Source organism: Trachypithecus francoisi, unplaced genomic scaffold (genome assembly GCF_009764315.1).
Source record: "Trachypithecus francoisi isolate TF-2019V2 unplaced genomic scaffold, Tfra_2.0 Contig00503, whole genome shotgun sequence".
NCBI classification, from domain to species: domain Eukaryota; kingdom Metazoa; phylum Chordata; class Mammalia; order Primates; family Cercopithecidae; genus Trachypithecus; species Trachypithecus francoisi.
The window spans coordinates 61,370-87,122 of NW_022680684.1; the positions used below are offsets into that span (position 1 = coordinate 61,370).

Here is a 25,753-nt window from a genome sequence, read left to right on the forward strand (position 1 = left end):
GGGTACCTGGTGCCTGAGTCTAGTGTCTCTCCAGAATACTGTGGGACAAATTAGCTTCCTTGTTCTCGGTATCCCCCTAACCTCCACCTTTGTTTGCTTGGCTTCATTGATGAACCATTTCCCATTTACCGTCATTGTCTATTGGAGGTGAATTCTCTTCTGTTGGTAGCCCCATTCTTTTTTTTTGTAATCGTGTGTGTTTATACAATGTTTGTTCTTCACCATAATTCCCGTGGAGCCTCAGGAAAAAAAGCAGATGGGAGAAATATGTGTTCAGTGTTCAGTTTTCCCTCTGTAAGACATCTACAGCCTGTGTTTTTCACTGAATAGATCATGGACTTAATGCATGTAGAGCTACTTTGTTTTTCATGATTGTGCCTTCAATTCTCTGCAGAAATATAATTTGTGAATTACCTGATGAAATTTTCCTAATTTTGAATCATCCTTGTATTCCTATAATAAATGCTGTTAGAATGGATATGGTAGTATTTTATTTTTGTGTTTTTACTTTTATATTAAATAAGATTATAGTTTTGTTTGTTTCCTTCACAGCTCTTATTTCATTTCAGTGCCAAGGGTATGCAGGGCTGACTTGGGAGGCTTTACGTCTTTTTTCTAAGATCTGGGATGTAGCTCTAGTTTACACAGTAATTTTCAACTGGAGGAGATTTTTGCCCCCCATGGGACATTTGGAAATAATCTGGAGACATTTGTGGTTGTCATAACGGGTCATGATGGGAGGTGCTGTTGGCATTTCTTGGGTAGAGGGGATGTTACTAAACGTCCTGCAACACACAAGAGAACCCTCCACAAAGAATTGCCGGGCCCAGTGTATACATATCGCTGAGGCTGAGAAATCCTGGTTTAAATAAATATCCAATTTGGAGGATGAGTCTTTGACTGCCAATTTTCTTCTTCTATGTATGTGTTGGTCTCCAGATTTCCCACTTTTTCAGTTAGTTTTAGTAACTGTAGAGTCTTAAAAAAAAAAAAAAAAAAAAAAAAGAATTGCTTCATCCATACTTCTAGGCTGTTGTAAAGACGTATAAAGTTTTCACTTTTTGTATCATATTCACATGTGTCTATATGCCCTTTTCACTTCAGAAGTTTTCTTTATCCTAATTACTTATCAGAGGCTTGACTGTTTTATTATCTTAGTCTTTTGAAAGAATCCTCCTTTTGTTTTATTTTTTACGTCCAGTGTTTTCTTTTTCACTTTTTGCTTGTGTCTTCATTATTTCCCTTTTTTGTTTATTTTGCTTTTTCTAGTTTAGTGGATCAATGTAATTTAAATTGCTTTTTAAACCAACACGTAAAGGTATATATTTTCTTTGGGTGCTGTTTGACTTTATTGCACAAGTTTCAAGATCTATTTTCTAAACAGTTTATATTTCCTAAGTAGTTTTATTCCATCTTTTGTTCACATTGCTCTTACTATTAAAACTTTTTGTTGTGAGATATGACATGTGTTGAAAATATGTAAAACATAAGCTTCGTGTAACACATAGCTAGAGTGACTACTTGGGAACCTAGCCAGCACCCAGGTGAAGAGAACGCACATTGCTAGCACTACAGAAACCGTCTGCCAGCTGCTTCCAGATCGCTGTTCTCTATACACTCATCTTTCCTTATTTTTCTCTAGTGTTATCACTTGTGTGCATCCTTGAACAATATAATTTAGTGTCGCCTATCTTTTGAGCTTTTGAAAATTATATTCTATGTATTTTTCATACCTTTGTTGTGTTCAACATTGTGTGTGAAATTTGTTCCTATTGTGTATAGCTATACTTCTTTTGCATTGCTGTATTTACTCCATTGTTGAATACACCATACCGTTTGTCCCCTTGACTATTTGCAGACATCTGTGTTGTTTCCAGTGTCATTAGGAACAGCGAATGCTGCTGTGATTATTCTTGTCTGTATTTCATGGTACCCCTGTGCCAACATTTCTCTGGGGCACATACTTAGGAGTTGGATGACTGGGGCATGAGGATCAATTTCTTCTTTTACCCAATAATCTAGAAAAAAAAACTTTTTAAAAAGCATTTTCACATGGTCTTTGAGTTATTTTTAGTGCATCAATGTGGTCAGAGAATATGGCCCGTGACCTGTGAGCAATCGTTTAGGCTTCACTGTTGGTGTTACTGTTGTCTTTGTTCATTGCTATTTCTTGTACTATGTCTCCTTCTCCCTGTCCCTCCAATATAGCCCTGAATGATATCCACATTGGTGTGGAGAATCCAGAGGCAAACATACACAGAGATGCTTCCTGTCTTGATGGAGCTAGATATAGAATTTTAAGTTTATAATTGAGTCTCTTCCTAGTTCTTTACACTTTTATCTTCTGATATTTATTGTTCCAAATGAAAAGTCTGATGCCTATCTGATTCTTTCTTCTTTCTGGCAGTTAGTATGATTTTCTCTGTAATTGTAAAGTGTGGGGGTTTTACTTTTCAGTATTTGTTTTTTGAGATAGAGTCTTGCCCTGTTGCCCAGGTTGCAGTGCGGTGGTGTGATCACGGCTGACTGCAGCCTTTACCTTCTGGGCACAAGCAGTCCTCCCACCTCAGTCTCCCGAGTAGTTGGGACTACAGGTGCGTACCACCATGCATGGTTAGTTTTTAAAAAATTTTTATAGACATGGGTTTTTACCATGTTGCCCAAACTAGCCTCGAACTCCTAGGCTCAAGTGATCCTCCCGCCTTGGCCTCCTGAGGTGTTGGTATTATAGGTATGAGCCACCGTGTCTGGCTTTCAGTATTCCTTTGGGGCATTCAGAGCCACTTAATATTCTCAAGGTTTTCTTTGGCTCAGCAGCGTTTGTCTCTTTTCTTTCTTTTTATTCCCCTCCATCCTGTGGATGAATGTTAGATCTCTATATCTTCTATGTCCCTTAACTATTCCCTTTTTTTTTCCCCTCCATTTCCTTTTTTTCTCTGTTCTAAGGGAATATCAGTTTGATTTTCCTAATCATAAATGCCTTGTTGAGAAGTCTGTTGTGCTCTGGCCCTCCTACAGGTGTTTTGTTTTGTTTTTTTTTCCAGGGGTAGGGTATCTTATTTTTATTACTAGAATTGTCTTTTACATAGTAATCTGTTTTTTATTTTGTGGATACAGTATCTTCTCAATTAGTACTAAAGATTCCAATTAGGTTTTTAAATTCTGATTATTTCCTTCATTGGTGGTGCTTCAGGTCATTTGTGCTTATTTGACTTGGGACCTTCCTTTCAGATTGCTAGTTTTCTTCAACTCTCTGTGGTGCATGGTTATCCGTTCATTTATACATGAGATATACTGTTGATCAGTAGTAGTTGTTGATATGAGTGTTGTATTAGAGTTATCTAAAGTTACGTATTCTGGGTTCTAACCTGAACTGGCCTTCGTGATTAAATATGCATTTATATACTGTACACTGGCCAGGAAGCTTATCTTTTGAAATTTGCCCGAACTGGGTATGAAGGCCCTTCCTAAAACCCCATTAAATTCATTTCTAAACTTGATGATTGTCAATTGTGTCAGTTGGTAAATTCTGTCTTATAGAGAAGTATTTTGTAGTAAATAACATGTTTTTAAAACTAAAATTTGCCTTTTAGTAAGGTGGTAATCATTTCATCATTCTTAGTTTTGTGAAGTGTCTATAAATCACAATCTGATCTTTTAAAATGAAAGGCAATTGAATTTATGTAATGATTCAGGTTTTTCAGAGTTAAAAAGGTAGTTATTTTAAGGAATGGATAGTTTGTGATATTTATTTTAAACAAAATAAGCCATTGTTCTTATACACATAGCCATGTAAGTAAAATGTTTTCTTATTTTAAATTAGATTCCATTTCAACGTTTTTTTCGGTTTTGCTTTGTATTTGACTTATATTTTTTATATTTTATCTTTATATTTGATTGCTTTCTTATTCTTAATTCTTTTATTTTCTATTCCGTATTTAAAAGCTGATAACTGTTGTTTGTCAAACCATAGTTGGATTTAAAAGTAAACATTTAATGTTAATAGGCTCTCTGGTAGCGGCACTGCAGTGACAGATGGTTGAGAGTTTGTCCCTAGAGCTATGGCACCAGTCTTCTAATGGACTTAGCCTGTATTCAGCCTGTGTAACCCTGGCAGATTCTTTCTCTGTTTCAGAATGGGGCAACAGAGGAAGTGACTTCAGAAGAAGAGGAAGAAAAGGAGATGGCTGAAGTAGGATAAGAACAACATTTCATAAATGTCATCATTTTTGATTTGAGTAATTCCATAAATCTTTGTAAACTACTATTAATGTGCAATAATTGAAAGCACATTGTATGTGGAATGGAATACAATTTCTCAACTCTGACTTTACCTCTAACTGATGATACGCCTTTGAGCAAATGCTTTATATGAATTCTTTGGATTGGATTTTGTGGAAAACAAAAGTCCTTAACTTTTACCACCAAAGTTGTATTTATATTTAATACTAATCAGTCCTTAACATGCATTTGGTTATTTTTAGGAAGAGGAACTACTAAGTTTTAAAAATGTTATGTTTGCATAAAAGGAGAATTTGAGAACATGTTAGGGACTACCCACCAGAAGTAGTGAAACTGTCTCTTGTTGAAAAATCATGAAGGAATTTTATGTTAGTCTGTTTTATGCCGCTATAACAGAATACCACAGACTGGGTAAATTATACAGAACAGACATTTATTTTGTAATAGTTCTGGAGACTGGGAAGTCCAAGATGAAAATACCAACATTTAATGTCTGAAGGCCTTGTGGCATCCTCACATGGTAGAAGGCAGAAGGGCAGTAGCGCAAGCTAGTCCCATGTGTGAAGCCTCATTTATCAGGGCCTTAATCCCATTAAGAGGGAAGGAGCCCTCTTGGCCTAATCACCTCTTGAAGGTCCTGCCTCTCCATATCATTACATTAGAAACACCTGAATATTGGAGGGAACACATACAAATGGTGGAAAATTTAGTAGAGCAAATTCCAATGACATTGAGCCTAGGCCAGTTGTCAGTTGTGGGTATAATTTCAGATGTTTTCAGGCTCTGAAGCTTTGCATTTACATTAAAACTTTGGAACAAAGATCTTTGTCTCTGCATTGACCAAAAAGAAAGCATGTGAATTTTATGGTCTTGATTGTTTTAAAATATTTTCTGTTTGGGGTCTTACAATTAATTCAGACTTTCATTTTCTTGGTTTGGAAATTATTAATGTAAAATATACTTTTAGAGTGCTTCAGAACTGAAGAAGTAGTGTCGTAGACTTGTTGTTGTTTGTTTGTTTGAGACAGGGTCTCGCTGTCACCCAGGCTGGAGTACAGTAGTGTAGTCACGGCTCACTGCAATCTTGAACTCCCAGGTTCAAGCAATCCTCCTGAGTAGCTGGGACTACCGGCAGGTGCCCCACGTCCAGCTAATTTTGTGTGTGTGTGTGGAGTCTGAGTCTCGTTCTGTTGCCCAGGCTGGTCTTGAACTCCTGGCCTCAAGTGATCCAGCACCTTGGCCTCCCAAAGTGTGGGATTACAGGTGTGAGCCACTGTGCCTAGCTGTAGGCTTGTTTTATGAGTCTGGGAGTAAAATACTTCTTAGAATTGTCCAATTAGAATGAGAATTTGTTTCAATGTTTTTATGCAGTTTAGCTGAGGTGGAATAAACTGCATGAAAACATTAAACTTTTTCCTTGGGTCAGGCGGCCATTGTACTAAAGATCATGAACCCTTTCATTTTCCCCTCACAAGATAATAAACAAGGGACCGCAACTTGGAGGGAAATCTAGAAAGGTAAGAGAGTAGACTTTGGAGATGTCAGATGAGGACAGGTGAAAAGCAGATATTCTAGGCTCCTAAAAGAACGTGGGAACAGGCCCAGAACAACCTTGGACGTGATGTGTTTGGGTGCATTGGATGCTTTTCTTTTGAGAAGGAAAGTTGATGTGTTGAAGTCATGGAAAGCAAGATTGGCCAGAAAAGGCAGATGGTCAAAAGTCTTGAATTCGAGACAGGCGTGTGTTTCTATTTGGTGTGATTATTGATAGGAAGGCCTTGAGCATGGAATAGCATGCTGAGGATATTCCTTTAGAAAGATATGTTGAATTCTGTTTGCGATGTGCTGATTAATACTTAGGTGGAGAAGTTTTGTGGATGGGAACATGATTGAGGTTGAAGGTATAGGAGGAAATACAGACCAAAGGCATTTGTGAGCATTGTGAGGAAAACAAGCATAGGATAGAAGGTCAGGGCTGAAAGGTGCACACAGGGAGAAGGGAGCTTCATGACGTATGGAGTCATGTGCAGAGATTGAGTGGAGGCAGTCAGTAACCTGGTCTAGAAATCAGTGAATTAGCTGGCTTGGAAAAAAAAAAGGATCAAAATGAGTATAAACTACTTCTTTAGAGTATTTGGCATTTGAAGTGGAAAAATAATTTCATTGAAAAAAGGATTTTTTAAAATCTGCATATATTTGTATATGTATAAGAACAGATAGTATGGGAAGGGAGGGAGCAGAATGATGTGAATAAAGATGTTGTTCTGGTGGGTATTATTCAAATTCTTTTAAAATTATTATTATTTTTTGAGATAGGGTCTCTGTTACCCATGCGGGAGTGCAGTGGCATGATCATAGCTTACTGCAGCCTCAAACTCCTGAGCCTAAACGAGCCCTCTATTTCAGCCTCCTGAGCACCTGAAATCAAATTCTTTTCCTGACTCATTTTTTAGTTATTAACGTCAATAGATGCTTACTATATAAAACCATAAACTGAAATTAGGGAAAGCACCAAAAGTCTCCAGAGATAACAACTAAAATTAATTGAAATGAACATTTCAATATAAGTTCTTCTGGTCTTTTTCTGTGCATATTTTAGCATAATTGAAATTCTTTCTCTTCCTTTGTGTATTCCATTTTTCATTTCAAAGTTTTTCGATACAGGATAAATTATGCTCTGTTGGTATTTCAGTGGCCTCTTAATAGTTCATGGAATTGAGTTCACTATTTTGCTATTTTTGCACATGCAGATTTCGTGTGTGTTTTTGTGGTTGCAAGGTTGTAATAGGTATCCTTATGCCTAAATTTGTGTTTACATCTTAGACTAGTTTCTTGGAATACAATTCTAGAAGTCGAGTTTCTGGAACAAACTATGAACAGTTAAGGTTCTTGACACCTGCTACTAAACTGTCTCAAAAGTTCCTCATAAGAGGAGATTTAAAAGATGCCTTGGCTGGGCGTGGTTGCTCATGCCTGTAATTCCAGCACTTTGGGAGACCAACGTGGGCTGATTACTTGAGGTCAAAACTTTGAGACCAGCCTGGCCAACATGGTGAAACCCTGTCTCTACTAAAAAGATAAACAAATTAGCTGAGCGTGGTGGTATAGGTCTGAAATCCCAGCTGCTCGGGAGACTGAGACATGAGAATCACTTGAACCTGGGAGGCAGAGTTTGCAGTGAGCAGAGATCGCCCCACTATACTCCTGCCTCGGTGACAGAGTGAGATTCTATTTAAAAAAAAGTAATAATAAAGAAGTAAATAAATAAATGATGGCTTATTTAGTAATAGTTATGACTTTGTAACGCTTTTAAATCTGCTTTACACAGAGTCTAGCTTTTAAATAAAATATAGTGTATACAAGGTGGGAGCCTCTTGAATGGAATGTGTGGGCTTTTTGTCTCTCCCCATAGGGTAGATATATTCTGTTTCTTGTCCCCCATTGAATCAAGAATAATTGAACTTTTGGCATAAGAAACTGCTGAAGAAAAACAGGTTGAATAAGCTAACATTTTTCTTCTTTTTGAAGGATATAGAAGACTGAGATCACTGTGAGATGAAAGAAGAGCCTATTAGTGGGAAACAGTTGGAGGATGAAGTAACTGAAAAAGAAAATTTGGCAATATTAGAGAAAATTAGGAAGACTGAAAGGCAAGACCATTTAAATGTGTAAGTGTGTATAAATAGCTAGAGCCTGGACTTTTTGGTTAAGTAAATATAGTTAATACCTGGCAATTCGTGAACCTGCCGAATTCAGCTGCTCTCCTCCTCCATTCCTGCCTTAGTGGTAGATTCAGTCATCTGTTTATTGGTTTTGAGACAGGGTCTTGCTCTGTCGCCTGGGCTAGAGTGCGGCGGCACAATCATAATTCACTGTAGCCTTTGATCTCTCAGGCTCCAGCGATCCTCCTGCCTCAGCCTCCCAAGTGTCTTGGACTATAGGCATGTGCCACCACACCAGGCTACTTTTTTTGATTTTTAGTAGAGATGAGGTCTCACTGTGTTGACCATGCTGCTCTGGAACACCTGAATTCAAGCGATCCTCCTACCTCGGCCTGCCAAAGTGCCAGGATTCCAGGCATGAGCCACCGTGCCTAGCCACGGTCATATGTTTTCTTACCCAAGGTTATCTTTCTCATCTATGAATAGCCACTTTTTACCCTGTTCATCTGCTCTTCACATCCTGGAACCACCTGCTGATCCCTGTGTATGCCCCGTTCCAGCCTGTTTATGGTATTTTCTCTGCTTACCTTCCTTCTGTGGCATCTGTATACTCACATTCGTTCTCTCCTTCAAAACAACTCAAATTATTTCTCCTTCGTGAAGGTGACTTTGGTCCATCCTGCTCTGACCAAACCAAAAGTTGTTCTTCTCTTTTCACTTCACATCTCTTTTATATGAAGCGGCAGGATGTGAAAGGAACATTGAGTTTGGTGACAAACACACCTTTTTGGGTTTCACTTTGCTCTACTGTAAAATACGGATAGACAGTACATACCTTTTGGATGACTGCTATGAAAAATAGGTGACAATGATGTGTGTATATACATGAAGCGCTCAGACAGAGTAGGGAAACGTCAGATGATAGTCTGAACGCTTACTACTTCCTGTCTTCTATTAGAGCTATTTACCAACTCCATGAAAGCCGAGGACAAGTTACTTTGTCTTGGGCACAGGTTCTCCAAAACAGGGAATGAATTGTTAGGCCAGTAGATGCCAAGTGTTGAAACCAGATAAATTACTCTCCCTCCTTCAGTCTTCGTTGTGTATCAGTGTAATTAATAATTTTTCATAGAGGAAAGACATTTAGACAATTTCTCATATCTTGTTTATTTAAAAAACTAACTTTGTAGCATTTGAATTAATGTTACTGTACTTTCCGTGTCTTGTGATCGATTCCAGTTTTAGTTATGTTCAAAACAAGTGTAAATTATTGAACACTTTGCATGACCGATACTATGCTAAGTACTTTATGTATCTTCTGATTTAGTCTTCATACCCACTGTGTGAAATAGGTGCCCTCATATTTTAGAGAGGAGAAACTTCTCAGATTTTATAGATAGGAAATGAGCTCATGGTTACATAGCTAGGAAGTAATACCTTTGTAAACTTGATTATTTTTCTTTTTCAGAGTGTAGTGCAGTCTTTAAAACCTTTAGTTTCACATGACCAAAAAGTTGTTCCATTTCTATTTAGTCTTAGGATAAGATATCGATGTGTTTTCCTCTTTAGAGAAGTCCCTGCACTGAAAAACTGAGAATAGTTGCATGTAGGCACACATGGTTCTCAGAGTCTCCATGTGTGAACTAGACCATCTGTGTAATATTCTCGCTTGTAGTCTTATGGATGGAAGTCTCAGTTAGTAATGTGTCACCTTGAGTGTCTTCTAGTATTTTCAAAAATTGCTGGGATTTGGAATGGACTCATACTGAATTCTCTGCTATCGTGGAGTCCCTGGTGGTCGGAGCATGTTGGCTAGAGTTTTTCAGATGATAAGAAATAGGAAATGAACAGACTCGTGTCTAGCTTTATATTCTCTTGAAACTTCATAATGCTTCATTTAATTGGACTTTTTTTTTTACTTCTTAAAATGTTGAGTGATGATCCATGTTTATTGCAATCTTTTTCTTTTGTTTTCTTTTGAGATGGAGTCTCACTCTGTGGCCCAGGCCAGAGTGCAGTGGTGCCATCTCAGCTCATTTCTACCTCTACCTCCCAGGTTCAAGAGATTCTCCTGCATCAGCCTCCAGAGTAGCTGGGACTACAGGCACGTGTAACCACACCCAGCTAACTTTTGTAGTTTTTTGGTAGAGATGGGGTTTCATCTTGTCGGCCAGACTGGTTTCAAACTCCTGACCTCAAGTGATCCACCCTCCTCAGCCTCCCAAAGTGCTGGGATTACTGGTGTGAGCCACCACGCCTGGCTACTGTAATCTTTTAGATCAGGTTGAAATACCTTAAATCTGAAAATTAGTTGGCTCAGTAGAGCCTGGTAAAAAGTGGCTTTTGTGTTTCGGGCTGCAGTGTCTGGGTCAGTGCAAGCTTCAGATAGACTTATGAAAGAGCTCGGGGACATTTACAGATCACAGAGTTACACGACAGGAAAGGATCTCTAAATCCCTGCTCTTCTTCTTGTTCTTTTCTCTTTTCTGTTGTAAGATTATAAATGTCATTTCTTAAAAGTGGACCAAAATGGACATGTTTACTAGCTTTATTTTGTGAAATTCAAAGGCAGTCAAGTTCCAAAAGATGTAGGGCGTAAGATAGGATGAGTTTACTTGTTTCTGGATTTAAAGAAATGTTTTTATAGCTCCATCAGAATTGTTTTTGTCATTTTCCTGATAGAATGAACTCTTACATGATTTTTATCTTCTAGCAAAAAGCTCAAGCTTGAGCAATAGTGCTTGGAAAGTAAATAAGAGTAATACATTTCATTATACAGAGAATGATTGCCAAGTTGATTTTTATGACTTTTCCCCCAGTTTTGAAAGCATCACAATCAACTCTTATTGTAGAGATAGTTATGTTATTACTTTTAAAATATATAGGTGGAGTACACCTGTAGTCTCAGCTCCTAGGGGTGCTGGGAGGCTGAGGCAGGAAGATCGTTTGAGGTTGGAGAGGTCAAGGCTGCAATGAGCTGTGATTGCACCATTATATTCCAGCCTGGGTGACAGAGTGAGACACTCTATCTCTTAAAACAAAACAAAACAAAACAAAACAAAAAGGGGGGGAGAGTGAGGGGTGGAAGTCATATTGGACATGTATATATAGGATAGTTGTGGAATAATACCGATTTTTTAGCGACTTAACTTTTCATAGTTCTGTCCATGGCAGATTGTTCTCCTTGAACCCCTTGGCTGATAATACAAGTTTAGGAAAGCATATTAAACTTCTTTTGAATTCTTGAGAAAATTATATACATGTGACTGTTTTCCGTTAGAATGACTGCAAACTCTGAACCCCCTTATCAGATCAGATTTAGGCTATTAGGATCTCTTTTGGACATTTATTGTAAAGGAACTGGAAGCTATAGTGACCTCTATTTTTCCTGGGAAATTAGAGCAGCTTAAGATCTTCTCTTTCTGGAACTTACCCTGGGTGCTCTATTTTAGCTTTCAGATTGGTTCATTTTTGAGTTAGTTGGAAAAATATTATCTTTTTGTTTGAACTGCTTTTTGTTTTGGGATTCTTAGGGTTGACCCTGATAGTCCTTTGCACAGTGATCTTGAGATCTTAAAAGAAAAAGAAGGCTTGGGAGATAATTTGCTGAACTTACCTTTTAAGGTAAGAAAATTGTTGCGGGACTTTCTGTTTTTTGAATGGGGGTGTATATTTGTACAAGTGTTTTGGAAAACAATTTGGTAAAGTGGAAGATACTCATACACTATGGTTCAGGAATCGTGTGGATATACACTCCATAAGAAAAGAGTACGGTAGGCACCAGAAGACAGGAATGTTCAGAGCAGCATCATTTATTATAGCCCCAAACAAAATAACCCAAGTGTTCATTCCAAGAAAATGAAGAACTGTGGTATTCATAAAATGGCTTACAGCTGAGTGGGACCAGCGGGGCGAACCTTGAACACTATGTTAAGCAAAAGAGACCAGACCCCAGAAACCTATTTTGTATAATTTCCTCTATATAGAGCTCAAAAATAGCAAAACTAATGTTGGTTAGGACATTCATTCTTAGTGGAGGCAGTGTCACCTGCAGTGGAGTGAAAATTGCTCCTTAGAGTAAAAGAAAACATGACGCGTTATAATGGTCTGCTGCCCTCCAAAGGATCATATAACATAAACCAACATACAATATGTCTGTGGTTTTGAAATTCCACCACAGGGGCATGGGGGTAGAATTAGGAAGAAAAGTTCTAAAAAGGCTTCTTAGGGGGACTAAAATGAAAAGCAAACTGAGAAACACTTATTTCTGGATTCATACTTGGGCAGTAAAACTATCAAGAACAAAGAGGTGATTCCATAGAGGTTAGGGTAAGGAGTCCATCCAGGGGGGAGGTAGGGAGGTGTGACCTGGAAGGGACATTTGTGGGCTTCTTGGATACTGGCCGGAATATGTTTCTGGACCAGGTTGGTGGTTACATGGGCCAATAATTTACGATAACATGTTAAGGTATACCTTAAGGTATATTTTATGTACTTTTCTGAATGTATGTGTTATATTTAATGAAGTATGTTTAAGATACTAAAAATAAAGGATGCAAAGAAACAATAGTGGAATCTAGAAGAAATGTTAATGATCTAATATGGAATCTAGATAAGATGTCATGGTTTAAAATCTATGGCTATATGAGGTATTTTGATGAAAAAAAAGACGTAAAACAATACTTTGCCGTACTTACTCTAAGGATGGTAGTAGTTTTCCAAAAGCTTCGAACTTAGCTTTTTGTGTATATTTTTGCTTGGGGATATATCTGATGATTGAACTTTCTTGAAGTGACCCTAATGTCAGTATTTTCTCTCACTTTTGTTATCGTAGAAACTGTTGTGGTTGTCAGCTGGGTTGTCTTCCTAGAGTATGAATCCGGTATATATTGACTGAAGTTGCTAATGGCTACTTCTTTATGGATTCATATGGGGGAGTGAATGGAGCACACAGGCCTAAAACACAAAACAAAACACAAAAACACCAGGAAGGTTTCTTTCTTATTTAAAACATTAAATCATACGTCCACATGCCCAACACCAAACTTAAGAAATAGAACCTTTGGCTGTGCGTGGTGGCTCACGCCTGTAATCCCAGGACTTTGGGAGGCCGAGGTGGGTGGATCACTTGAGGTCAAGAGTTCGAGACCAGCCTGGCCAAGATGCAAAACCCCATCTCCATCAAAAATACAAAGAATTAGCCAGATATGGTGGCGCATAACTGTAATTCCAGCTACTCGGGAGGCTGGGGCAGGAGAATCGCTTAAACTCGGGAGGCAGAGGTTGCAGTGAGTCGAGATTGCACCACTGCACTCCAGCCTGGGTGACAAAGGTAAACTTCATCTAAAAAGAAAGAAAAAGAAAAGCTAAGCATGGGCTTAATTTCTGTGAGGTTTAAAGCTGCAAAGAGTTACTCTTCATGAAGTAGGTGGGATCCCAGCTGGGCCATGAAATGTGAGTGGGGTTTGCTCAGCTGGTGGAATTTGAAGGATAATTATTTATGTAGGTAACAGGTAAACACAATCAGGTGTCTAGGAAAGAGAATGAGGGATTCAGAGTGTAGGAAACCAGTTGGAGCTATAAAACAAGGAGGACAGGATTCATGTCGAAGGTTTGTAGGAAATAGTGCTGGCGTAATATCTTGTACTCAAACAGTTCCATGGATTGGTGACAGATCTTTTTTTTTTTCTTTTTTCTGATGAGTCAACTATTATGCCTGGATATTCATCTATCTATGTAACTGGTTGAGAAACAAGGGAGTAACAGTAAAGAAACTGTCTTAGAATAGATCTGGTGGCAGCAGAAGAGAATATGAGACACATTGTCCTCACAGAGCTTGAAGAGTGTGAGGGTAGTTTGAGGGCCACGCTGTTGTCTTAGAGTGAAGTGAGGAGAACCTATATGGGTTTGGTAGTCATGGGTATGGAAGGAGAATGAAATGTGAAAGCCCATTGGCGGCAGAATCAAAATGGCTTGGTCTTTGTAGTCCACTATTAAGTGAGGAGGAGGAATTATTGGCTGACTTAGGAAGAAGTAAAAAATGTGAAATATCAATAAAACCCAAAGCTTGCGATTTTAGTCAGGGTAAAACTTAAACATTGTGTGATTCTAGTTAGATTATTGAGCAGTTTTGTTCCATGTATTTTATATCCCATATCTTCTAGCTATGACCCTATTTCTTTATTTCTTGACATAGCCAAACATTTTTCAAACTGACAGCTTTATTGTGATACAGTTTTTATGTGATAAGCCTCACCCTTCAATTGTACAGTTCAGTGGTTTTTAGTATATTCAGAGTTATGCAACCATTACCACCGCCTAATTTCAGAACATTTTCATCTCCCTAAAAAGAAACCCCGTACCCATCAGCAGTCACGTACCTGTCTCCCCCACCATTCATCCTGGCAACCTCTGATCTAATTTCTATCTCTGTAGATTTGCCTGTCCTGGACATTTCATATAAATAGAATCATACAAAACGTGGCATTTTGTGACTGGCTTTTCTTTACAGTGATTATAAATCAAATGCCTGAAGAGGCTAAGCTTAGCATAGTGTTTGCTGTACAACTTTGACAACTGAACTTTTTTAAAGTTGAAAATATGACTGTGTCTGTATATATGGCAAATTATCTTAGATGATCCTTACTTGGATTATTAAGAATTTTTTCTTCTGGTGTTCTTGAACTGTCTCAACATTCAGCAGGAACCCTTTGGAGACAAAGAGCATTAAGAATGTGGAACACATATTGACAAAATGAAGGTAATTTAAAACAGTAGTAGAGTCGACCACTTTCTGGTGTCGCTGCTGCTGACACTGTGTATTAAGAAAAGTTTACTTACCTTCCTTTTGATGGAGGTGCTAGAACTATTTCTTTCTTGTGTTTAGATTTCAACAGCCCTTTGCATAGGTATTATGTGGTTGTACAAATGTACTTTGTTTTAATCTGAAAACAGAAACTTCCTTTCTTCCCACTTTCTGAGACTCTGCAACCTTAAAGGAAGAGTGGGGGTACTTTAAAGGAAAGGTGGTGGTGGCTGGGTAATGGGGAACAACGTCTACTGTATACTTCCTTTCCCAAAACGAGTCCCCGTCTACTGTCAGAATTTCCAAAATGTGAAGATCAAGTGTGGTGTTAACTCATTAACTAATGACTAGACTTTGAGTGGTTGTGGAAGCAAAATCTCAGTGAGTGCCTGGATGTTCTAATTCTGTTAAATCAGTGAGTGCACATTCTATACAATACTCTCTTAGTCCAGTAACAGATTTAAGCAGTGGGAGATAGATTTCTATGTTTCAGAAATGAAATACACAAAGAATAAACATTTTTAATCCCCTGATTCTTTACCCAAGTTTAATGTTTTAGAGAGTTTATCTTGTAGATTTTCTTTCCCTTCCATTAAACTGTTACTTTCAAAAGTCCCAGAATTTGGGGAAAGCAAATGGGAGAGACACTCGCTTGCATTCTCCAGGATAAGGGAGTGAAGAGGACTTCTTTCCCTCATTTTATTATTGAATAATGTCATGAGAACAATTATTAAGGTGAATGGTCTATAGTAGACACTATAGGGCACGTAGAAATTGTTCGAGCAGGAATAATTCTCGTGATAATTTTTTCTGTTTCCTTCTTTCTTTTCAAGGTATGTATTGGGTGGAGGAGCATTATGTATGGAACTTCTCACAGAACAGGTGATTATTTTCTTATAACATCCAATTTTCACCCTCAATACAGTGTTTCGATTATGGGAAGTTAGGTTGTAAGTAGAAGGTTCTCTTAAAGAAATTTTGGTGTTTTTTATTTTATTTTTTTTTATTTTCATAGCTCCTACTTTCAAGAATGAAAAAGGTCAACCAGTGAAATGAGATTGTACTTGGTGCTGAATCTATGCTAGGATCGGCATTAAGAGTGACCTTTATTTAAGGTTCTAATTTGCTCATGGTTGGGCACTTAGAACGTCAGTTTGTTGGTTCTTGTGAGATTCTGTAAATGGTCCGATTTTACTTTTTCCCCTTGTCTCCAGACGTTTTAACACTGATCTGCTGCTGTTGAGGTATATGCCATCTTGCTAGGCCTTCTCAAGTGGGAATCAGGAATGCTGGTGTGTTCTAGAGATGTTTTGTTCTTCCTGTAGGGCTGAAGCAGTGCCTACTCAATAGAACCGGTCAGCGTGCAAAGAAATGCCACCTGACTCAAAGGCAAAGCCAGAGTGCAGCTTGGAGCAAAGAAGGTACTTTTATTAAGAATTTTACGTAAACCATAAGAGATATTTTATATTACTTTGCGAGCCTTCTTCCTGTCTTGACTTAATTCTTTTTGAGAGAATTCAATTCATTTTCATTTGGTTTGTTTTCTTCTTGTTATAAAGATGATCTATAGAAAATATAGAAGTATAAGAAAATTAAAGATACTAACTGATAATCACTTAATGATTTAGTATCTGCTTGTTTAGTCTTTGTTATATTTGCTGTAGGCAAACATGGCTGCAGTTGTCAATTTATTATTGATATGTATACCCTAGTAAGTTAAAAGTTATATGTACTTTGAAGTTTTGCAAAATTGAGTTCATGTTATAGAATTAGTTGCCGATGAACTTTTCTGTGCTAGGCACTAGTCTTTTTTTTTTATTTCTTTATTTCTTTATTGATTTATTTTTCCTTTTTTTCCCCTCTGGACCTATACTTACCAAGTCTTTTTATTTGTTACTTTTTATTAACTCTTTCGATCCTCTTAAAAACTTAAAAAGAGGGTATTACTGATATCTGCATCTTGTAGATGAGGTAACTGAAGGTAACCGAAGGTAACTTGTCCAGGGTCACAGGTGGCAGAGCAAGGATTAAAACCAGACAGTCTGGCAGCCCAAGGCCCAACCAAGAGGAGCTGAGAGCAAGCCACGGGGCAGAAGGATGTTGGCGAGGCTGCTTTCCTCTTTAGTTAACATGAAACACAGGCTGTAACTTTAATTCTAGGACATTACCAAGAAAGTCTTCCAAAGCCATAGCTTTTTTACCATGACCATGACTTTTAGCAAGAATTTGTGGTTTAAAGACAACATGGTGCTCTGAGAAGCTTCTGTTTACTCTCATGGAGGGACTGGTTGTTGAGCTAAATAGTGAAATCCTGGAGCACACAGCCTTTAGGGCAGCTTCTGACCTATTTCTGTGGTCAGGAAAGACACCTGTCTTTCCCTGCTGCCCAGAACCTCCAGTTATTCACCTTCAGAGTTTCCTCTTCTGTGATCACATTCAGATGAGAGATCTGTTTTGTTTTTCTCAGGGTAGGAGGAAGTGAGTCACCACCTATACTAAGCAGTCTAGTCTTCTATGTATAAATGAACAAGGTTGGGCAGCCAAATTTGAGAAACCTTGTATAATCCTGACATTCTCCAAGAGAATCCAACAGGATGTCAGGATTATGCACGGTGGTAAAGTGGTCTCATGTTAGTTGTGTCCACAGCTCTCATCAGAAGCAGACACAGATACGTTTGTAGGAAAGCATCTCTTACTTAAGCCTGTAGGATTCCCAGAGATTAAAAGCAGGTAACAATGAATTCAGTGAAATCATAGCATTCAAGTAGTCAACCGAACATATTTCAGAATTGTCAGAAACAATGAATAATATGTTTCCCAAAGACTGCAGGTTTTGGAATTATCAGATGCCAAACACGGACTTCAAATATTATAATTGGGAGAAAATAGTTACATGTGAAATAAACCTAATATATCAAAAAAGATGGACTCATAAAACTGAGTGAGCAGTAAGACCACCAGGAATGATGAGGAAGATCTGAAGGGAAAATGGATGAAATAGAACTTACAGAAATAAAATACATAGCTGGGTATGGTGGCTCATACCTGTAATCCCAGCACTTTTTGAGAGGCTGAGATGGGAGGATGGCATGAGCCCAGGAGTTGGAGACGAGCCTGGACAACATGGTGAGAACTCGTTTCTACAAAAAATACCCACCACCACCACCAAGAAAAAAATACCCGACCACCACTGCCAAAAATAAATACCCAACCACCACCACCAAAAAAATACCCAACCACCACCACCAAAAAAAAAAGTTAGCTGGGTATGGGGCACCTGCCTATAGTCCCTGCTACTCTCTGAGGTGGGAGGATCACTTGAGCCCAGGGGGCCAAGTCTGCAGGTTCGTGCCACTGCAGTCCAGCCTGGGTGACAGAGTGAGACTCTGTCTCAGAATAAGATGAAATAAGGGAATACAAAATGTAATTGTTGAAATAAGAAACTCAGTGGATGGATTAGACACCAGAAGAAAGGAATAATTGGTTAGACGATTATCTCCAAAAAGTAAGTCCGTATGTTACACGGAGAGACATGAGGACAAATGATAGGACAGAAGTTGGTGGGGTTGGCGGGGAGAGGGAGATCAGAATGAGGTCTGAAATATGTCTTAATGGAAAACCAGGAGGAAATATTAAAATTACATTGGAAAGTGAAATAGAAATTCTAAAGGTGACAGAAGGCAGTCCACATAAATCAGTCACAACAAATGTAAATGGACGAAAGTTACCAGTTAGACCGATGGACGAAATAAAACAATATCCAGCTGTTTTAATCCATCATATTTAAAATATGAAGATGTGAAAAGATTGAAAGTTTTTATAAAGGAGAGAGAGTGATAAAGATATGCTAGTACACATTAACCAAAAACAAGAGACAGAGCTTCAGTTTCAAACAAAATAGGATTTTGAAACAGAAAGCATTAGTAACAACTTGATACTAAATGACTGTTAATTAGGAAGATGTACCAATTTTCATAGTTTATGTCCCTATCAAAATAGCCTCAAAATACAGAGGAAAAACTGAAAGAACCACAGAGAGAAATTGACAAGTCTGCCATCATATTTGGAGATTTCAACATACTCTGCTTACTATAAGTAAGTTATACAGAATGCCCATATATAGATTTGAATAACCAGTGAACGGACATGGTATAATGGACAAATACAGACCTCTGTACCCAATAGTTAGATATTCTATATTGTTCTTGAGCATCTTTGGACTGTGTGAGAAACCTTAATTATATACTAATCCGTAAAGCAAGTCAGAGGATTTAAAAATATTTGGTGCCATCCACACCATATAATTTATAATGTAAATGTGAAGCAGTTAAGGTTAGAAGTCAATAAGGAAGAGATTAACCAAAAGCTACATGAATTTGGAAATTAAACACCCTTGTAATTCATAGTTGAAAAAAATCCATTGAAATTTTAGAATGCTTAGAATTAAACCATAGTTAAAATACGAAACTTCTATCTGCTCCACTCTCTCACCCGCTACTTCCCTCTTCCTAGCTGGAACATTCAAGAGGCTAATCTTTTTCAATGAAGAACACCCAAATACTGAAAAGTAGAAAAAAGACAGATGTTATTCTCTGATTTTAGTTAAATCTATAAGTTACTAACAAAACCAGAAAACAAATGTTGATTGGTGGAATTTTACAATTCATGCAGACAGCCCTTAGGTCACACAGGGATTTGAAGTTAAAATTGCAGAATATCTAGAGAATAGTAATAATGCAATTGTTCCCTATTAAGAGACTAGAGGAGAGCTCAGAGGAATGTTCATTGCCTTAAAATCCTGAAGTCATTAAGAAAAGAATGAAAATGAATTAAGCCTCTAACTCATTCTTAGAAAGGACAATCAAAAACCCTGAAGGAAAGCAGAATGGGGAAATGATTAAAGATAAACAAGCAGAGGCCGGCGCGGTGGCTCACGCCTGTAATCCCAGCACTTTGGGAGGCCGAGATGGACGGATCACGAGGTCAGCAGATGGAGACCATCCTGGCTAACACGGTGAAACCCCGTCTCTACTAAAAATACAAAAATTAGCCGGGTGCAGTGGCGGGCACCTGTAGTCCCAGCTACATGGGAAGGTGAGGCAGGAGAATGGCGTGAACCCGGGAGGCGGAGCTTGCAGTGAGTGAAGATCACACCACTGCACTCCAGCCTGGGTGATAAAGCGAGACTCCGTCTCAAAAAAAAAAAAAAGATATACAAGCAGAAATCAGTTGAGTTTAGAAGAATAGAAGGGGCTAAATCCCCAGTACAGTAAAGCCTCTGCAGAAACATTTCTTTAAACTGGGCTTTGAGTACGTTGCTCCTGATAATTGAAACTGGGAAAGGCCAACATTCTTCGTTTCTCCTAGTGTTTTGGGTGGTGGGCAGTAGGGTTTGGAAGTGACGGCTTCACAGTCATTTGGGAGCTTCAGGGTATATGTACTTTGTATATACAGTTTGTTTCTGAATCTTTTATTTTTGTCCTTTCTGTGAAAATACAGACTGATTGAAAAATGCTTTTTCATTAATGTTAAGAAAAACGTGTTACTACACATTTTATATCTTCGTATTTTCGCTGCATTATGGCAGGGCTTTGCTATTTTAAAGAGCTCTTAGAAGTTGAAAAAGGCTACCCTGTATACATGGGAGAAGTGGTGGTGGGGTGTGGTGGCTCACACCTATAATCCCAGCACTTTGGGAGGCTGAGTTGGGTGGATGACCTGAGGTCAGCAGTTTGAGACCAGCCTAGTTCATAATTAACATATATTCTGAGAACAATACAACAATTGAAATAAAAATGTCTCCAGATCTCTTAAAATAAAAGGAAGATGGGCAGCTTTACGTAGTGCACTTCCCACAAATGGGCTGGTTTCCCTCAAGAGGCAGGAGTTCTAGCCTACTTGGGATACATACGGGAGGAAAAGTAAGAAAAAGAAAAGAGATTTACATATCAATAAATGAAAATAACACTTCTCCCTGATTATAAAGGAAATCATATTCTTTTTGTAATAATTTGGATGACAAATATTAAGAAAAATCCTTAATTTGCCACTCAAAACATTCTGGCTTGTTGTTTTTTATACTTTTTATACATGTAAATATTTTCTAAAGTAGAATCATATTAGATAGTCTTTTGCCACTTACTATATTTTGGGCATACTTCTGTGACAGGAAATGTATCCTAGCATCATCATTTTTAATAACTGGATGTATATTAAGTTTATCATTGCCACCGCAGAGGTGAATTTTCTTATATATACATTTTAATGGAGTCGAGCAAGCCTTTTTGGACTGAATTCATAGAAGTAGGATTTCTGGAGGGTAATAATTTTGAGGGTCTTGAATAGAAATTTTCAAATTATCCTCCAGGAAAAGTGTCTCAGTTTATACTCCTACCAACAGAAACAGAGCTCCAGGTTCCCCCTTCCATTTGTCATCTTTGCGCCTTTATACAGAAAATGTCATTGTTTTCATGACATTTCCATGATTTCTAATGCTTTTGAATCTGTTTTATGTACCTATTGGCCATTTTTATTTTTGTGAGAAGTGACTGTTTCTCCATTGCCTATTTTCTGTTGAAAATCATTTGGGTTTTTTTTGTTTTTTTTTCTTTTTTTTTTTTTTTTCTGAGTAATTTTAAAGATATCTTTACAGGCTAAAGATACAATCCTTTTATTTGTCATTGAGGTTACTAAAACTTTCCCCTAGTAAGTTATTTATTTCTTTCTATTTTTCTTTTCTTTCTGCCTTCCCTTCCCTTTCCATTCCTTTTTTTCCTTTCCTTTATTTTCCTTTCCTCCTTCTCTTTATCTTTCGTTTCCTTCTTTCCTTCCTTTTTTTGTTTTCTTCCTTTCTTTGCTTTTCCTTCCTTCCTTCTTCCTTTCCTTTCCTTTCTTTTCCCATTCTGTTTCCCCTTTCTTCCTTCCTTCCTTCCTCTCTCCCTCCCTCCTTCTCTTCCTTCCCTCTCTCCGTTACTCCCTCTCTTCCTTCCTTCGACCTCCAAACTCCAAAGTCACATTTCACTTGATTTTTATCCTGTCAAATTTGAAAGCGTTTTAACTTAGTGATTTTAGTGTAAACAGGAGCAGGAGAGAATGTAATTATCTAGGTCTCGTTCTGTCACCCAGGCTGGAGTGCAATGCCATAATCACAGCTACTGCAGCCTCGAACTCCTGGGAAGAAGCAATTTTCCCACCTCAGCCTGCCAAGTAGCTAGCATGACAGGTCTGTGCCACAAGGCCCAGCTGTTTTTAAAATTTTTTTTGTAGAGGTGAGAATTCCCTATGCTTCCCAGGCTTGTCTTGAACTCTTTCTTTGAGTAATCCTCCCACCTTGGCTTGTCAAAGTGCTGGGATTACAGGTGTGAACTACTGCTCCCGGCCAAGAGTTTAGTTTTGTTTGCTACTGGTGTTCTTGGTATCTTCTCATATTGGAGGTTTTGGCGCTAGTGCTGAAGGATTACACTCACCATCCAAGGTTTACAGGACTTTTCTTTTAATACGGAACAGATGGAACTGTTCTGCATCTTTTTAGTTCTGCATCTTTGCAGGTATGCATAATGTGCCTACCAGGACTCTGCTTTATATCCATTGAAAGCAAGATGTAATACAGTCAAACTTTGCCTCGATAGAGGCTTTGAAGGAATGGAGTGTTCTAGTTGAATTCTATTATCTTGGAAGTATGAAGGTGAAAAAAATTCAGAACTTAAATTTCCTTTGAATGCAATTTGGAAATATAGCCAATGATTCCACTTTTCTTCTCTAGTAAGTTTGGACATTCTGATCTACTTGGTGTTTTATTATAGAACTGCTAGTGTGCCTGAGACTTAGATTGTGAAGATACTTTTTTAAAACTTTAGCTGTGAGAGGATGTAAATGGTTTTCTATGAGGCTGGATGAGAACTAATACTTGTACATATACTTTTTAGACTGAACTTCTGATAGCCACTTGTTTTCTTTTTAAACTCATGAAAATAAAACACATTGGATGGAGGGTGGGAGTAGGAAGGAGAGGTATGTGTTTTAATTGCATGCCATTGTTGCATATCGAGACACAACATAGAGTATCCCTGGCTTTTGACCTACAGAAGGAAACACATTTTTCTACCTGCTGTATGGCAGAGGTTCCCGAACACCTGGAGGGATGACTGTAGCACAGATTGCTGAACCCCACTCCAGAGTTTCTGCTTCACCAGGTCCAGGGTAGGGCCTGAGAATTTGCACTTATGAAAAGTTCTCAGGTGCTGCTGGTGCTGCTAGTCCAGAGACTACATTACTGAGAACCACTCTTGTCTACTAACTGTAAATTGTAGAACTCTAGACAAAAGTTTAGTTTGGTCTGAGTTAAGAAGCACCGAGGTTATGGAGCAAATCTTGAAAGATTCAACCCTTGATCCCAGCCTTGTGTGAACTCCAGATACCAATTAGTACACAGTGACATAACACAATTCTTGCTTTTCATGATTGCAAGTCATAGCCAAGTATCACGTGAGAAATTCAGTTTTGTTTGCAAGGCTTAGAGAGGCCAGGTGATTCTAGCAAAATGGGCCTTGTGTTTGTTTTAAACCGGTAAAGAGCTTTGAGTGCTTATTAAATTGAAAGCTTTTTAGATTTATTTTGTATTTATTGTATTGTATTTCTTTTGAGATGGAGTCTTGCTCTGTCGCCCTGGCTGGAGTGCAGTGGTGTGAGCTTGGCTCACTGCAACCTCTGTCTCCTGGGTCCAAGTGATTCTCCTGCCTCAGCCTCCCAAATAGCGGGAATTACCGGCACCCACCACCACACCTGGCTAGTTTTTGTATTTTTAGTAGAGATGGGGTTTCACCATGTTGGCCAGGCTGGTCTCGCACTCCTGACCTCAGATGATCCACCCGTCTCAGGTTCCCAAGGTGCTGGGATTACAGGCTTGAGCCTCTACACCTGGCCCAAAACCTTTGTATTTTTCCAGATATTAAACGTGCTTCTTGTTTGAGAAAAAAAAAAATCTTAACAATAACATAGGAGAATAAGAGAAACGTTTTTCCAGAAAAGAGAAATCATTGTGATTATTTTATCTTATTGGAATGTTGAATAATATAGTCTGCTTCATTAATCATCAAGCATGCTATGGATTTTCCATCTTTGTAAGATCTGTATCTCAGTTCAGGTAATACTGGTAATTTTTGTACTGTATTTGAAGATAAAAATATAGGCCAAAATCATAGACCTTGCATAGAAACTAGGTAATGAAGACAGCTCTAGAGGAACATATAGATACACACACACAGACACACATCTATATATAAAGTATGCACACATATATTTTTTAAAGTTTTGAAGCTTTTAAAGCAAAAGCTGGCCCCTTCCCTCTCCCAGAGTGGGCAGTCCCTGCCCTCTTTCAGAGTGGGCGGGAACAGCGGTTGCATGAGTAGCTTTCCTGATGAGCCACGGGTCCCTCTGGACACACTGCTGCCTGGCCACGCCCCTTTCCCTTTCATCAGCACAATGACCAATAGGCTTGGAGCATTAAGGCCACGCCCCTATTCTACATTCTACTGGTGCCCTGGTTACCACTCCTGTGGCTCAGTCGCAGAGCTGCCTGGTAGGTGACTGGAGGTCTTGATCAGTGCTCGCTGGGATTTCGCTGTTGTGACCCCAACCCCACCTCCCTTTCCCACCCCGCGATGGCGGAAGAAACTCCGCAGAACAGATTGGCTGCAGCCAAGAAAAAGGTAAAAACGCACCAGGCCATGGCCCCCAACCCAGCTACAGATCCCTCCCACGACAAGACTGCTGCCAGAGCCCATATGACTGCTGAGGCACACTGGACAGGGCCCTCCAATGCAGGTGTCTCTGGGATCCCCACGCAAAAGTCTTGTCAGTCAGCCCTGCCCCTTCAGCATCAGCCCAGTCCCTGCCCTCACCAATCACTCCAGGGTGACTCTGGGCCGGTGACTCCTGGGGTTCCCGTCTCCATTACTAGGCCCTCACCTCCTGCCGACCCAAGCTCGACCTCCCTGGGCTCTTTGGGCTCGTGTCGCCAAAGACCTGGGTCCCCCAGCCCCAGGCCCCATCCTCGCCAGTCATCCCTGGTTGACTTTGGGCTGGTGACTCCTGGGGTTCCCGGCTGCAGACTCTGCCCTCCCCTCCTGCTGCCTCAAGGTCAACCTCCCTGGGCTCTTCCCACGGGCGTCTCCAAGGACCTGCTTCCCAACCCTGTGTCTCCTTCCCCCATCATGGAGTGGTAACTCGGACATTGCGCTGATGTGGTCCCTCCCCCCAATCAGGAGGAGTGGAATGTAGTGATGTCACAGTCTGCCTAGGAACTGTCATTACTGGAAGACTGGCCTTTGATCTTATGACCCAGTCCCCTAAGTGATCTCACCCCATTTCTGGTTCCTCTGGTCACAGCGCAGATTTCCAGCAGGAAGGAGAATGGAGACTGTGGGACCTAGGAGCAAGAAGTTTCAGGCTGCCTCACTCCCTTAACATCGACATTGACAGGGGGAAAAGCCTCCACTTCCCCCGTGAGCGCAAAACGTTGACTGTACCTCCATGTGGCAATGGGAGAGTGGGTTTGGTTTGGTTTTCTCCCAGGCTTCTACTTTCCGGAGAGATTTTAACATTTTTTTCTGAGTTCTCCACCTCATATTCTAATTCTCCATGGTTTTGGGACCAGACTGCCCTTCAGTCAGTCGTCTCTGAAGTGAGATTTGCTCATCCTCTGTGGAATAGATCTTGGGAAACTGAACTTGACAGCTTGACTCTTCCTCATATTATCTTGACCTGGGGTACTTTGAGTGCCACAGGATAAATGTGAGACATCTTTCTGAAGCGTCGGTTTCCCTTGATTCTCTTGAGATCAAGAGAAAAAACATGAATATACTTAGGGATGACAGTCACATAGGTTTCTAAGAGAATACCAGACTTCTTTCTGAAATGAGGCTTGGGTAGTCCTCGTTCTGATAAATTCCCGGATTTAACAGAAAGGCTGCCTTCTGCCATGAGGACACATTGATACAGAAGTTTGAGAGGTACTGGTGCGCTTCTTCACACAAACAGACGTGTG

The 25,753-nt window shown here is 39.3% G+C and overlaps 2 protein-coding genes and 1 long non-coding RNA gene across 3 annotated transcripts in view; all 3 read left to right on the top strand.

Moving 5' to 3' along the window:
* Positions 1 to 12,868, top strand: part of LOC117084698 — a 32,590-nt gene extending 19,722 nt beyond the window's left edge. The window contains exons 5-7 of the mRNA XM_033213290.1: positions 7,771 to 7,910; positions 11,438 to 11,528; positions 12,739 to 12,868. The gene's annotated coding sequence lies outside the window, so the exon portion shown is untranslated. The remainder of the gene's footprint in view (positions 1 to 7,770; positions 7,911 to 11,437; positions 11,529 to 12,738) is intronic.
* Positions 12,869 to 13,845: 977 nt separating this feature from the next.
* LOC117084730 lies at positions 13,846 to 17,776 on the top strand. Its single transcript, XR_004437636.1, has 3 exons — positions 13,846 to 14,664; positions 15,543 to 15,591; positions 16,035 to 17,776. It is a non-coding gene; the product is annotated as an uncharacterized LOC117084730 (long non-coding RNA).
* Positions 17,777 to 24,136: 6,360 nt separating this feature from the next.
* Positions 24,137 to 25,726, top strand: LOC117084714 (collagen alpha-2(VIII) chain-like). Its single transcript, XM_033213291.1, has one exon. It carries the CDS (start codon positions 24,369 to 24,371, stop codon positions 24,930 to 24,932), a length of 564 nt encoding a protein of 187 aa, XP_033069182.1. The 5' UTR covers positions 24,137 to 24,368; the 3' UTR covers positions 24,933 to 25,726.
* Positions 25,727 to 25,753: the final 27 nt, after the last annotated feature.